Source organism: Saccostrea cucullata, unplaced genomic scaffold (genome assembly GCF_032062105.1).
Source record: "Saccostrea cucullata isolate Sc308-1 unplaced genomic scaffold, CSIRO_AGI_Scuc_v1 ctg115, whole genome shotgun sequence".
NCBI lineage: Eukaryota > Metazoa > Mollusca > Bivalvia > Ostreida > Ostreidae > Saccostrea > Saccostrea cuccullata.
The window spans coordinates 314,215-330,420 of record NW_026932690.1 but is presented as its reverse complement, the minus strand read 5'-3'; the positions used below and the strand labels follow the sequence as shown (position 1 = coordinate 330,420).

The window sequence follows — 16,206 nt, the reverse complement described above, 5'->3', positions numbered from 1 at the left end:
AATTTATGGTGTCTGCAAAGTAATTTTGCGATAACAGTATATAATTATACCCATTGTTTCTTTGCGGGTGACTCGAGAGTTGAGACAGGTTCCCAATCGATCTAACTACGAACGACTTGCTAAATGATTTATTTATAAACAAATAAAATTCCTACGCCCAAATTATGCAAGTGCGTTGAAAAATATCGTTTAATTTTCTATTTTTATGATCAGCTTCACTCAGATTTGTTTTAAAGATAAAGAATTAGTATACACAAATGATTTTGTGTAAATTCCTATCTTCACATCATAAAATTATGTGACCATGTTGCGAACTATATTCTTCCGCAAAGTTTTTGAACGAAAAAATTGAAGCGGGAAACAACAAGTGACGCCATTTTGGACGCAATTATCGTCTGGAAACTGTAGCAGTATCGAAATAGATGAAATAATGTAGGTAACCTTAGTGGTATTGTATAGATCGGATTAGTACATTGCTTAAAAACTAAATATGACAGAAAAATTATCTAATTTAATCTTCGGTTTAAGCATTGCAAACATGTTTCCGCGGCGTGTGATGAAGATGTCAAGCTGATGAATGTTTGTGATCAGAATGTGTAATATATATAGAAAGTATTTAAGTTGTTCTTCAGATTCATCTAGTAGTGGATTCTGCATCTTGATAATTAATTGCTGAAATGCCAGCAAGGGGCATTACTTAATTTCTGGTATATTTGCATCCCAACCCCAAAAGCATGATATCAGAATCATATCTGTTAACTTTCCATATATTTTACTTGTAATCTTGATACTTCATTTACCTTTCAACAGTCCCAGTTAGCATGACCTCAAAATTGATGTTGGAATGTTAAGTTTTTGAAACTGACATTCCAAAGCACAAAGTTAAGTAAAGGAAAGTGATAGCAGATTTAGTCATTTAGAGTTAAATATACGGCGCATCGATTTACCCAAATGGAACCCAAATGGAAACAAATGGACCCAAATAGAAACACAAATATACCCAAATGGAAATCAAATGGAATATTAAATATGTATTATTGTATTTTATAACTTATTTAAAATGATGAAAATAAATGAACTTACAGTTACAGACCTGTTTACTCTTACGATTTCGCCGTATTTTGTACGGATTTCTAGTCTAAAGTACGTCTCACGTTTTGCCATTATGAAAATACAAAAATCGGAAATACAATAGTTTGGAATTAAACAGTTATTTTCCGTTATGATCTGTCTTAGTTTCACCCTTTTTATTGCTAAACAAGATAAAGATTTCAAACACATAAGCGATGTTAGGTTACCAAAACTCTGTGGTATTATTAAATGACAAAGACCTTGTTGTTAAATCATGTTTTTGTAATCAGAAAAGCAGTTTTTCTCTTGTAATATATGTAAAATTGATGGAAAGTGAAATCTTACTGGCAAATGCCAAATCTCACGGAAAAAATCCATTAAAAAATACTGAGAGACAGCGTTATGGGTAAACAGGTCTGCAGTTACAAATGGAGTTTTATATTTATTATTAATCTCTAACATTGTATTTTTAGACATGAAATTGAATTATTTTTAGCTCACCTGAGCCGAAGGCTCAAGTGAGCTTTTCTGATCACATTTTGTCCGTCGTCCGTCCGTCTGTCCGTCCGTCTGTCCGTCTGTCTGTCTGTCCGTCTGTAAACTTTTCACATTTTCGACTTCTTCTCAAGAACCACTGGGCCAATTTTGACCAAACTTAGTACAAAGCATCCTTGGGTGAAGGGGAATGTAAATTGTTAAAATGAAGGGACATATCTCCTCGCAAGGGGAGATAATCAAGAAAAGACAAAAATAGGGTTGGGTCATTAAAAAATCTTCTTCTCAAGAACCACTGGGCCAGTAAAGCTGAAACTTATGTGGAAGCATCATGATATAATGTAGATTCTAAATTGTTCAAATCATGACCCCCGGGAGAAGGGCGGGGCCACAATGGGGAATCAAAGTTTTATATAGAAATATATAGGAAAAATCTTTGAAAATCTTCTCAAGAACCACTGGGCCAGAAAAGCTGAAACTTATGTGGAAGCATCCTGGTATAATGTAGATTCTAAATTGTTCAAATAATGACCCCCGGGGGAAGGGCGGGGCCACAATGGGGAATCAAAGTTTTATATAGAAATATATTGGAAAAATCTTTGAAAATCTTCTTCTCAAGAACCACTGGGCCAGAAAAGCTGAAACTTATGTGGAAGCATCATAATATAATGTAGATTCTAAATTGTTCAAATAATGACCCCCGGGGGAAGGGCGGGGCAATAATGGGGTATCAAAGTTTTACATAGAAATATATAGGAAAAATCTTTGAAAATCTTCTTCTCAGGAACCACTGGGCCAGAAAAGCTGAAACTTATGTGGAAGCATCCTGGTATAATGTAGATTCTAAATTGTTCAAATAATGACCCCCGGGGGAAGGGCGGGGCCACAATGGGGAATCAAAGTTTTATATAGAAATATATAGGAAAAATCTTTGAAAATCTTCTTCTCAAGAACCACTGGGCCAGAAAAAGTGAAGCTTATGTGGAAGCATTCTGGGGTAGTGTAAATTCTAAATTGTAGGAATCATGACCCCCGGGGGAAGGGCGGGGCCATTATAGGGAATCAAAGTTTTACATAGAAATATATAGGAAAAATCTTTGAAAATCTTCTTCTCGGGAACCACTGGGCCAAAAAAGCTGAAACTTATGTGGAAGCATCCTGGTATAATGTAGATTCTAAATTGTTCAAATAATGACCCCCGGGGGAAGGGCGGGGCCACAATGGGGAATCAAAGTTTTATATAGAAATATATAGGAAAAATCTTTGAAAATCTTCTTCTCAAGAACCACTGGGCCAGAAAAAGTGAAGCTTATGTGGAAGCATTCTGGGGTAGTGTAAATTCTAAATTGTAGGAATCATGACCCCCGGGGGAAGGGCGGGGCCATTATAGGGAATCAAAGTTTTACATAGAAATATATAGGAAAAATCTTTGAAAATCTTCTTCTCGGGAACCACTGGGCCAAAAAAGCTGAAACATATGTGCCCATGGAAGGATCATGGGGTAGTGTAGATTTCAAAATGTCTAAATTATGATCAGTGGGGTAGGGTGGGTATGCATTATGTATAACAAGGGGGAAATCTGGTAAAGAACAGAATGGTCAAAGCTTCTCAGGTGAGCGATGTGGCCCATGGGCCTCTTGTTTGATCTTATTCTATATATCGGCAAAATTGTTGGGGTGGGGATGGGGGTGGGAGGGGGCATCCCCCCCCCCTACTCCGTTCGTGCGGCCATGTAAACTATATATTTCAGTTTTGTATTCAATTATGTGCAAAAGTTATTACAATTAGAAAAAATATCGTATTTTTTCAACTAGAACTTAAGAAAATAATAATATTAAAATATTCTCTTTTCGTTAAGTTCATTATTTTCAATATTTTGAATAAGTATCAACTTGAAAATACGTTAATATATATATTTAATATTCCATTTGGGTCCATTAGATTTCCATTTGGGTCCATTTGAGTTTCCATTTGGGGTCCATTTGTTTCCATTTGGGTCCATTTGGGTAAATCTACGCACCCTTAAATATATGGTCAATAATAGGCCTGAGTATCGCAAGCTATCTAACGATACAATACATATCATGATATGGTCTTGCGATACAACATGTATCATGATACAGCTGTCAACAGTTAAAATTAATGATATCTTTAAGTATTCTTGCTTGTTAACCTCCGCAGTTAAAGAAAATATTTTAAAAAAAACTATCTTGAGACCCAAAATCAAAGTTATTTAGAGGAGGGCATATAGTCTTAGCATTATATTTTTTCATTGTTACCTTGTTTTCAATCATTTTGTAACATTAAATTTCACAGTTTTGATAAAGACAGGGCTCTCGATTCTCTTTAATTGGGGCCGATATTCGGCCCCGTTCCCAACGTGAAAAAGGCACGTTTTTTCCCAAATTTGAGTGTAAAAATTCCCAATGTATGATTGCTTGACATTTATTACAGTACTGTAAAAAAAAAAATAAAAAGCATATCTTTAACAGTCGTAAAAGGACTGTGAAGATATGAAGAAAACACTTTCGTGATGTAAACTGATAGTTTGTATATATGCTGGAACCAGTTTAGTATGAAAGTCATAAGTGAAAGTCACCTGAAGTAAATTACATATTCTCTTCTGTTTATTCAATTGTCGCATAATACGAAGTACTATTATGTCAGGGCTCGAAATCAACGGAAAATACTCGGTAAATGCGAGATTAAAACAGAAGATGCGAGTTAAACGCACCTGTGGTCGCCACCTTGTAAAAAAACGTCTTAAAATTAAGATTACCCATGGGAAACACTACAGGTATTTTTATTCACTGTTTTGTTATTAAATTCCCAAACAATGAAAAAAATATTAGGTACCATGCTCCTACAGTTCGTAAATCTCCTCAATCTTATCAATTTAAAAAACAGTACTTTATTTAAAAAAAACGATCGTTTTTTCCTAATCCGAATTTCCTCCATTCCTTTGTTTATGCGAAATACATGTAGATGCCCAATTTAATTATTTACAATCACTTAATCAACTAGCGTAATTTCCAAAGAAATATATTTCCAGTGTATTTATCAGTTCATATTTCATCGTTTGTTAAATGACCATAATGCTTACAAGAGGTACATGTGTAAATAATTTTTTTTTAATTAATTAAATAATTCTTATGTTAATTATTATTAGAGAAGAAAAAAATGTTAGCGATAGTTCAATATCACAATTTGCTAGTAAAAATAAATCTGCTAGCTGAAATTCTAGTGGTCTAAAAAGTTCATTTTGATCCCTGCAGTACTGTAGAATTTGTTTTTACTAAGACAATGATTATAATTCGTTTCAGTTTCTATAATTCTTCTGTGTTTATTTGATTTTTCTTGTTTTAAGTGTTTAAATTATGACTGGTAAAATTTTCCCTATTTTGTAAAAACATCGCTTTTTTCCCAATTCCATTGGCCCCGGCCCCAGTACCAAAAATGGGTGTGAGAGCCCTGAAAGAATTTTAAAATAAGACAATGAACATTAACTTGTACTGTATCACGATACATACATGGCGATACGATATGCGTATCGTGAGACCTTGTGATAATTTGTATCGATGTATTGCTGTATTGTTACACCTCTAGTCAATAATTTAGTGGAAAATGGGGCTCTTGATTGTCTATAATTGGGGCAGTTCAAGAGCCCAATCCCCATTTATGAAAGGTACCTTTTTTACCACAATGAAATGTTTTCATTTTCCCAAGTCATTTCTCTCCAAAATAAAGAAAATTATAGTTTGATATATAATAACTTAACTTGCTACACATATTCCTCTGCATGCAAAACAAAAATTCTGTTCAGAAAGACAAACCCATTAAATCATGATTTTAGTAGGTTATTCTAAAATTTCTCAAAAAGTTGCTATTTTCTCAATCTTTTTGGCCCTGACCTCATTCCCAAAAAAGTGTGAGAGGCCTGGGGGAAACATGCAAAAAAACAGTACTCTTAGTATGTGATAAAAAGGTGTCCTCATTAATCAGAGGTTTGTAAAATGCTTGGAACTGAACTGTCCTTCACTTGTTTGTCTGTCCGAATTTACTCAAACAGCTACAGTTGGAGCTATGAAAGATGTGGATTGAATAGAATTGCTGATTATAATTTTATCAGTAAATGGCTAGTCCTACCCTGTGACAATCCATTTACACGAAAGATTCAAATTATTGAATATTATTATTTCGATTTCAGTGGTTCAATATCATACTAATGTTGGCTTTTTTTTTTCAGGATCTAGTGGAAATATACTGCACACAGCACAATGTTTTATGCTCATTTTGTCTTGAGTAAGAAGGGTCCTTTGGCCCGAATTTGGCTGGCTGCTCACTGGGACAAGAAGCTCACCAAAGCTCATGTGTTTGAAACCAATATAGACAGCAGTGTGGAGGCAATTATGCAGCCTAAGGTATTGTTTACTGAAAGGTTTTTGGATCTGTAATTGATGCATTAACTTGAAAGTAAATTAGCTGAACTTTGTCTTCAGGATGTAAATGTAAAGATCAATGTTTAAATGTATGTTTTGCTTTTGAAGGTCAAACTAGCACTGCGAACATCAGGCCACTTGTTGCTGGGAGTGGTGAGAATTTATTCCCGTAAGGCTAAGTACTTGTTAGCTGACTGCAATGAAGCCTTTGTGAAGATTAAGATGGCTTTCCGCCCTGGAGTGGTAGACTTACCAGAGGAGAACCGCGAGGCTGCGGTGGCTGCCATCACACTACAGGAGAACTTCCATGACTTTGACACCACTCTGGCTGATCTCAAGTATCTAGTTCTAACAAAGAATTAATACATTGCTCTAAAAGATTTAAACTTTGCTCTTTAAACAACTTCAGGATATTTTTTTCTTTTGATAAATGGGGGTTTGGAGATACATATTTATTGTCAGATCTAAAAGCAGGGCTCGACATAAACTTTTTTTCCTACTTGTCCATTCGGACAAGTGACCAAGACATTTACTTGTCTGAACTTCAACTTCACTTGTCCGAAAATTTTTAAATAAAGTTAAATAGTTTCAACTTGAAAATTAAAATAAAGTCCATTACACGTGTCATGCGCTTGGTTGATTCGTTGTGTTATTGATAAATACAACGAACACATAGAACGAAATTTAATCTAGGCTTTCTGTCCTGACAATAACATAAATGTCCACAAGTGAACCTGTCAGCATCAAACAATCCACACTTCGGTTTGTATCTTCCATGACTTTTCAGTAGTATGCAATTTGTGAACTTTGATCCCGATCGAATGTGATCTAAATTAAAATATAGAGATACATATCGGGATCGAAGTATGGATTTCATGTAAAGCTTCCATCTTGAAACTAACTTTCAACAGTCGTTCTTTTTATTATTATTTACTAAATTTGAAAAATTTGAAAAACACATCGCAAAGTTTTGTATAAAATTCTATTTTTAAAAACCTCCAAAAGTAATGGTAATGGTAATGCATTACTTTACTAAAGTAATGGTGATGTAATGCATTACTTTAAGAAAATAGAGTAATGGTAATGGTAATTTAATGCCCAAATTGTTGAAGTAATGGTAATGGTAATGCATTACTTTCAATGTAATTCGCCCCAAGCCTGTTATTTAGAGACTCCTTTACATTGAAATGCACTTGTCCAATCGGACAAGTGCCCAACAATATTCACTTGTCCGTATTTATTTTTCATTAGTACCAAACAAGCGTTAATGTCGAGCCTTGTAAAAGTGCACATTTTCCTTTGTTCTGCTAAACTATGTGAGCAACCTAAAACTAATTTAATGTGAAGGTGAAAGCTTTCGTATCAAGAACAAAACCTGTTTATTTTAATGAGTCAATTTTAAAACTTTATATATGCCTGTATCACGGAACCTTTTGACTATTATTTTTCAGTGATCTTGACATGCATGCTCAGTTTTCGGTCAATCAGAGTCGCCCAGAAGACATCACAATGAGAGAGGATCTCTCTAGTATAGCCTTTGTGGGGGATGATGGATTTGGTAAGTTCTATATTTCTTGGGAATATTTATACTTAACGGCTTGCCATAGACACTTAATGTCAGTAAATCAGCATTGTATAATATTACACCTGAAATCTGATACTTTTTATTTGTGAACACATGATATTAAAACATGATTTAGTAAATGAAAAGATGATCTTTTGGAAGGATTTGTATCTTTAATTTTGGTAATCTCTCTATGGTTGAACTTTTTGTATTTAACCAGGAGGACCTTTTATAGGTGAAGCTATAAATATTAAGGAAATATTTACGTTATTAAAATTAATATTTCAAAGTAAGAGCATTTATCATGGAAGACATCCACATAATTTTTTTTTGCGTGTTTTACCATTTGGAAGATATCCACAGTTGTATATTGTTTAGCTTGCATGAGTAGATTTATAGTATTCAATACATAGTAGAAATTAATTTTGAAGATTTCTATAAGCCCAACCAGAGTTTTTTAACTTCATACAGTTTTTAATGGGGGTATGGAATGTGCCCCATTTATTTTACTCTAATGTTTTGATTTGTAGAATTGTTATATTGTGAAAGCTCAAATCTATTTCTTGTAGGAACAATTTATGTTCTAATAATACTTACCGTATAACTGGTTTTTAATGCGGGTGCAAATTTTTGCGATTTGATTCTGAAATAGGTATATTTATTTTTTGCGATTTTAATTTTTGCGATTTCACTTTGACAATAAAGTCTATTTTTATTGAATTTTATTACTAGACATTTAAACAATAAAGTCTATTTTTATTTTTTATTGAACAAACCAAAGCAATTTGACTCTCGATGGATTGAACTCCGATCTCTCGAAGTGAACCTCCGGCCCCGTTTTTTCCTCTATATAACTAAGCAAATTTACTCCTGATCTTTCGAATTTCTATCTCTCGAACCAAAACCTGGGTCCAATTACACATATTTCATTGAATTTTACTCTCTATCTCTCGAAATTTTGATTGCGCTTGTATACACGCCAATCAAGCGTAAAATAGATGCAGTCTGGACTTCCCTGGAAACAGTGAAGGCCTTGGGCTGTTACATAGATGACACTACACCTGTGGGTCGTCCGTATGTTGTTATAATTAATGGGTTATTATTCACAGGGTAAATTAGAAACAAAGTCACAATTATTTTGAATTGAAACCGAGACGATAATTCTTTGAAATTAATTTATAGAAGTTCGTTTCAGTAAGTTCCCATTGACTATGAACTTTCATTTATGATTATGAAGAGTTTATATAATCCCAGTATGGGAAATATTACACAAGAAATCTGGTAAACACTGGTGAAGGACCCGATCAAGCCGCGGAATAGCCAAACCGACAATTGCTATTCGGGTTTCATATAAATAAATCATGAAATACAATGTAGGAGCAAATAAATATTGAATCTTTAGGAATTCGTTTTATTTATTCGAAAAACAATCATTGTTGTTGATATCAAGTAATAGCCACATTATTTATACTTCCGGTATCTGTAAAAGTAGACCTTCGATGATCGCAACTGAAAATTCCGGATTTTATTTACGTATTTTTTGCGATTAAGACTTGATCGCAGAATTTTGCAAAAAAATAGCACCCCGTAGAAAAATCCAGTTATACGGTATTTACAGGACTATATATGTATTCAAATAATTTTAAGTCAATAGTAAAATCATATAAAGGAAATTTTTTTTTTTATTAAATATCATATTTTGTCATGTTAAACTAAAGCAATTTTCTGTGTGTTGTAGGAGATGTTGGCTTTGATGATAGGGAGATCCTAAGAGATGACTCTGAAATTGATGACTCCTTGTATACCAATCGCAGCAGCATTCGTCCGGTGGAAGCCGAGGAGAAAACTCTGAACGAGCACACGTCTGAGAAACCAATGGATGTGGATTTGAATCCAGTGGTGGATAATGACGACTTTGGAGGGGCAGTGGACGGGGGATTCATGGGTAAGGGCTGTTGCTATTTGTCATTCTTTGTTTATTATTTCTGGACAGTTGTTTTATATTATTTATTTGGTGTATGTTGAATTTAATCAATGGTTACTCTTTCTCCAATCAAGAAAAAAGAAGACCCTAGACAAAATGGAAATGATGTTGAGCCTTATAAAAAAAATTCCTATCTAGTTGTAAAATACAACGGCATTGCAAAGAGTTTCCATATTGTTTGTGTTGATTTTGAATTGTTTTGTTTTACGCCTAAGATGATGACCATGAGCATGATGATGATGATGATGATGATGGAGGATTTGGAGGTGGGGTTGATCAGGAATTCTTCGGTAAGAAGTTGCTTCTTTTATCTTCAGAGGAAGCAGTGGCTTAAAAGTGACATGTCTCCTTTGGTCAGAATTTCAGAATGCTTTATTGCTATCATGGTTAGAGATCATTTTATTTTTGTTCTAATGAAGTATAAAAAATTCATCCATTGAAAAACAGCAAAATTGATTGACTTTTTACAGTGTTGAAATACATGTAAGGAAATGTATATAAGTATAAATTTGGAGTTGCCTATAGAGCACAGTGGGCATAAGATACTGTTGATTATCCTTTATAGAACATTATAAGCATAAAGGGATAGTCTTGACCTTTTGTACAAATTCTTCTATTTAAATACATACTGAGCATTTGGGATAATGTTAAATTGAATTCAATGTAGAGGTTGTCACTTAAAGATTAGATAAAATCTAGATTGAAAAGGATAATATGCTATTCTATTACAGGCAATGACTTTATGAATGGAGGAGGCTTGTTTGAGGATGCTCCTTTACCAGTGGGAGAAGTCTCAATGCCAGCTCCTCTGGAAGCTGAAAAGCCAGCAGGTCAGTCTCATTGTCCACTCTGTCTCATTGTCCACTCTACAAACATCATGCTTACGTGAAACTGAAGAAAGTACAAAACAAAGTTAAGGTTGGATAATGGAATCAAATGCACCTTATTGGTAGACATTGCTGAACCTAAATTACATTTCATGAGTTATTTCATACTTAAAAATTCAAGTTTGTTTTGAGAATGGTGAAATCAATATTAAATGACTTGCTTTATCAATTTTCTTCTTCGTTACAGAAGATAAAGATGCTCAGAATAATGAGACGACCAACACAACATCAGCTACAGAGCCTACCATGATTCACAACGCCCCGGGCACGTCAGGGGAACAAACCACACTGATCAACAATGAGGAGGAAGCTTTCGCATTACCTCCCTTAGATGCTACACTCTTCCCTGGCGCTGAGAAGAAGAAGAGGAAAAGGAAACTGATTGTTGATGAACAGAAAGGGTTCCCTAGTGAGACAATGAAGCTACAGTTGTCAGATACCTCGGACATCATAACAACACTAGATCTGGCCCCACCTACCAAAAAACTGATGCACTGGAAGGAAACGGGAGGTGTAGAAAAGCTGTTTGGACTTCCAGGACGAGCCATCATATCCAAAACTGCTTCTAAGGTAATATATACACTCCTATCACAGGGGTTCAAAATTCCTCAAGCCCGACGTCCCGGACTAACAAATTCCGGATCCGGACTCGGCATTTGGAATTCGCCAAAGTCCTGGGACTTTGCTATGTATTTTTAAGTTAAAAAAATTATCGTAAAGCTAAAAATAAAGCAAATTCTCAAATGTATGAAGTAAAAATGTGGGTTTATGGGCATTAAGATACCCATAAAACATTACGAACGTTTCGAGAATATGATCTGTCTTTTTATTTTCCGTTGCGGTTAGACTCTTGCTTCTACGCAACCTCATGTTTCCTCCTATATGACAAAACGTCAAATTGTAAACAGTCAATGAGTCATAGCTGTGACTTACAGCACATTCTAATTTCTATTTATTGTAACAGATGATTTATTCAGTAGTGAGTATTTGTAAAGTTATTGTAATGTACCAATAATCTATTAGTCTGGTATTGTGCTGAAATACTCATGTATATGACAGTTTATGGAGGAAAAATAAAACATATATTAATACATATAGTCTTTATTCATTCAATGCAACAAATGAAAATAAATTATAAGTAACATAAATTTAATGATGTATAGGTAAATATGGACTCTGAAATTTCTTCCTCGGACTTGCCTAAAATTTACTCTTTAAGGCCTGGACTTGACCATGACCAAAAAAAAATTTGAACCCCTGCTATCATATGTTGTACTTCAGTAATCAGCTAGTGCTTTTTCCTTTGGTTTGGAAACTAAATTTTCTTGAAAGATTTTTTAGCTGGATAATATGATCTATTATATAATTGAATTTTTATACTTTTGTATAATTTTTACAGTTGTTCTCTCGGAATTTGATCACTCGTCAAGTGAAGGAAGAAGAAGAGTCAGATCAGGATAAATTAGATCTAGAGGCTACTGAAATTCTGAGGGAGGAACAAGGTAATTTTTTTATTCTCTGTATCTGATCATGACTGAAAAAAAAGCCATATTCAGCTCTATTGTATAAATATACCCTTCACTGTCATAACACCTGATTGCGCTGCATTTCATTTCCGTAAATATGCATAGCATTTCCGACATTTTTGGTTTTCATTTCCGACATAATTTTTTTTTCATTTCCAGAATTTACCTGTGCGGCAATTCAATGTTTTCTAAGTAAAAGAAAATGGAATTTTAAAAGTATTTACATGTATATCAAAATATCAATAAAAATTAAAAAAAAAAAAAAAAAAAAAAAAAAAAAACATCTATGCATATGTGCATACATGTAGCGCTAAGTCTAGGTAAAAGAGTTCAATGAGCATTAAACTTTTTCACCACATTTAATGTGCACTAAATTAAATGTCAGTGCCAGCACCATACTTATGTCCAAGTCACTGATAGATTTACAAAATTGGATTTCAATGATTTATTTCCTTAAATTTTTCATAAGTAAAGTTATCAAATCTGTTACTATAGGTACTACATATGCATTTTAAAAATGTCGGAAATGAAAAAAATGTCGGAAATGAAAAGTTGATAATTACCAAAAATTCCGGAAATGAAATGCAGCCCCTGATTGCATGGAAATCACAACTAAAATGTCATTCTAATGTTGTCTAAGGCCACAATTAAAATATTGTTGGTTTGGCGTTGCCGACTCAACCTTAATACGTTTGAGTCGGTAGGTAAGGGAATATTTTTTTTCAATTTCAGAAATGAAGTTAGTTTCCGGGCGTCTTGGGTTTCCGATTGTTTAACAACAACTACAGTCCGAATTGATTCCCAGTTGTTATTTATTTTCAAACCCTATTAAGTTTTGAACCTTTAATATACATGGCATAAAAATCACAGATTTTGAATTGGCATAAAGTTGTTTTCATATGCACAAATTCAAGCATGGCCGCTAGATTCATCTAGCAAATCGGACAGGACATTGTACCTTGAAATTTCTAATTCAAACTGGTATAATTGATTAGTCAATATGGTTTTGCTATTACAAACATGGAGAGTCATGCCATCAACTTCTGTTACACAGAGTTTACCGCATTCGACAGCCATGCTTGGATTGGTGACATGCATATTGAACATCAAATAGACGCTTTTAAATCAAAATTGTTCGATCAATCAAGGGTTTACATGATTCTTTCTCATTATGTATATTACTAATAAAATATAGACACCTAAACCCAGATATATAAAACAAAAAAAAAATTATGATCCGTATCAGCTGAAAAAATTCTTTGGACCGCACCGATTTACCTGAGTTGGCCGGCAACGCCAAACAAAGCTAATTTTATTTTTGGCCTTAGTGTTAAAAATTTATTATGTTTTATGTGCAGTTTGCAAAACATTATCAGAAATTATGATATTAAGGGACCAATTTTGAAGTATCTTAGCTTTACTAACTAAAAATTGAATAGGAAAAGTGTTTTGTTAATCATTGTATTTGTTTTTAACAGAGAGATCTGCAGCACCCATTCAGGAAGTCAGTACTATCATAGAGGAACCATCAGTTCTGGAGGAATCCACGGCCAGCACTCGTTCAAAACGCCGGGAGAGGCCGTCCCTGAAATCACCCAAACCCGTACCTACCCCTTCGCGGGAGCCTGACCTCTCACTGAACAACACAACAAATCCACAGTTCTCCAACACCTTCACAGAGGCTCCGGTAGACTTACCTGGGGGACCACCTTCCCTGCTGAACCCTCATCTGGATCCCTACGAGACAGAGCCGCCCTCTATTGCTCCGTTCTCTGTGCCCCCTCCCAGTGTCCCTCCCCAATCTGTCCCCCCTCCCTCAGTACTGCCACACGATGCACCGGTAAGTTACTCTTATATGTTCTCATTAATTATTTCCAGTGGAAAGATAAAGGGTTGTGGTATTGGTTATATGTTTACATATGCTTGTAAATACATGTGCTGTTTGTATTGTATGTCGGTCAACTTGAAGTTCTCTCTCATTTATATAACAAAGTTATTTTTATAAATCATTGTATTCTGTATCTTTCATATCAGTTGTAGAAGGTGAAGTTGAGTAAATATGTAAAGAAACATGTTTTCCGAACCATATTATAATTTTATTGTTTTTTCTTCAGTCATTCAACGTAGAAGCAGAGGTTGACAATGACGCCATGCCAGAAAATGAAGAACAAGAGGAAAAGAGATGGACAAAGAGAACTCAGTTAATGCAGCATTCACTGGATGTAGCATTTAGATACAAGAACACTCTCAGCTTTAAAGAAATGTCTAGAAACTTGAACAGAAAACAGGCATGCTCAAAATTCTATACTCTGTTAGTTCTGAAGAAGTACCAGGCCATAGAGGTTCAGCAGCCGCAGGAGTTTGGGGACATTTATATAGACAAAGGTCCAAAGTTTGGGCTCATCTGCTGAGGTCATTCATATATATAGTAGTACTACAACACTTTATCATGTATGTTGTGTGACTGGTCAGAAAGTACATATCTATAATGGTACAGTGACATCATTACTTAAAACCATTTGTTGTCAAGTTTTTTTCTCTCTCATTTTTCTACAGTTATTGAACTTTTATATGAACATAAACCAACAATGTGATATTTTTGGAATCTGTTTTCTTAATTCATTACCCTTTCATCAAACCTTGTATGGTTAGGTTTTTAAATATTTTATTCAAGTTTATTTTTTATGTAAAATAATTAATTGCAACATAATAAAAAAAAAAAAATTTGAAGCTTACAAAAAATCTGTGTACATTATACAGAGAAAGTGTTTTAGGAAACATTCATAATGTATATTTTGACAAATAAGTGTTAAGAGATATGATTCAATGTAATGATTTAGATAATTACAACTTGTCATTATATTTATTTTAATGCAGTTGTATATGCGATTAGGTTACATTAACTTTGTACAATTTCTGATAGACAATGCATTGTTAGTGGACATCAGTGGTGTGTTATAGGCAATGTCTGCCAGCACACTCCACACACACGAAGGCAGCTTCATCTTGTCAGAGAGATGGTTTTCCTCATCATCTCATTTTAATGTCTGTTTTATTTGACCCATGTTTTAATCTGTATGTATTTTATCTTGTCTAATTTTAGATGACAGTAAATTTCTGTATACATGTATAAAGTAAATTCAAAGACTTCAAACATCGCATTGTGCAATAAATACTAAAAATGCTGATATTTGTAAATGTTTTCTTGGTTATAATATTATAATACTGAACTGCTAGCTTTCTTTGTTAAAATATTGCACAGTTACCAACTCATGATTTTGGCAGAAGGATTACTGTTTTTATGTCTATCACACACCTTTAATACTGTTTCTATTTTAGGCCATTAAAAAAAGATTACCTGAGTGACTCAAGTGGCCTGAAATAGAAACAGTAAGGTGTATAATAGACAATTAAAGATAATGGAATTCACGGCCCCAGCATCAGGTTTTGCTTGGGATATACAAGTCTTGTGAAAGTCCATCATTTCTTTTGAAAATCTCTGGCTCCTTTTTAATATGTCATGGAATTCACGAGTGACGTAAGGCGACGTGAAGTATACAAACTATTTCTTCAGCCTAGTTGTATTATCAGCATATAATGGATGTTCGGATATTATTGAGATCAAAGTTGTGACTTTCATGGCCCCTTGGATAAGGGATAAAATACATGTATGTAAGGAATAGTTTTCAAGCTCAAAAGTATATTCAACTTATAGAAATCAGAATTATGACAAATATGGATCTCTAATTTTAATAAAGAGTCTATCACATAATCAAAATAAAAAAGCTGTATATTTTTCAATATGAGGTACCATTTAATTGAAAAAAAGGAGTGAAAGTTTGATTGGTTTCAAATAGCGCGCTCACCACTTCTCCGCGAACTCACGCAAACTCATGATCAGGAAAATCAGTATACAGCCACGTAGCATCGTTTTTGAAAGGGGGGGCAGCCAGAGAATTTTTTTTTTTACTTACCTTAAATAGTTGACATGCAAAAAATAAAATTAAAAAAAATTCCCAAAGTCGAAATCCTATTTCGGGGAGTGGGGCAGAGGCCAACTTTTTTTCCAATGCCAAATTTTTTCAGTACCAAACTTTTTTATACTACATTTCCTTACATCACAAAAAGGTAGGGGGGCCAACCAGCCTTTCAATGAACATTTCCTATAATATAAGTAATGTTGGGGGAAAAGTGCCCCCCTCCCTGTTGCTACGTGCCTGGTATATAATTCAGGGATCTC

General features: G+C 34.3%; 1 protein-coding gene across 2 annotated transcripts; it reads left to right on the top strand.

Annotated features, from left to right (window-relative positions):
• The first annotated feature begins 365 nt into the window (after nt 1-365).
• On the top strand, nt 366-15,156 carry LOC134235797 (double-strand-break repair protein rad21 homolog). 2 transcript variants are annotated; one of them, XM_062717957.1, is made up of 11 exons: nt 367-432; nt 5,813-5,987; nt 6,114-6,343; nt 7,457-7,563; nt 9,308-9,514; nt 9,769-9,843; nt 10,285-10,383; nt 10,628-11,010; nt 11,840-11,942; nt 13,445-13,806; nt 14,081-15,156. In XM_062717957.1, the coding sequence occupies exons 2-11, from the start codon at nt 5,844-5,846 to the stop codon at nt 14,375-14,377; spliced, it is 2,007 nt and encodes a 668-aa protein (XP_062573941.1). In that variant the 5' UTR covers nt 367-432; nt 5,813-5,843; the 3' UTR covers nt 14,378-15,156. The 2 variants fall into 2 exon arrangements, with proteins under 2 accessions (XP_062573942.1, XP_062573941.1); XM_062717958.1 differs by lacking the exon at nt 9,769-9,843 and having other exon boundaries at nt 366-432.
• The last annotated feature ends 1,050 nt before the right edge of the window (nt 15,157-16,206 follow it).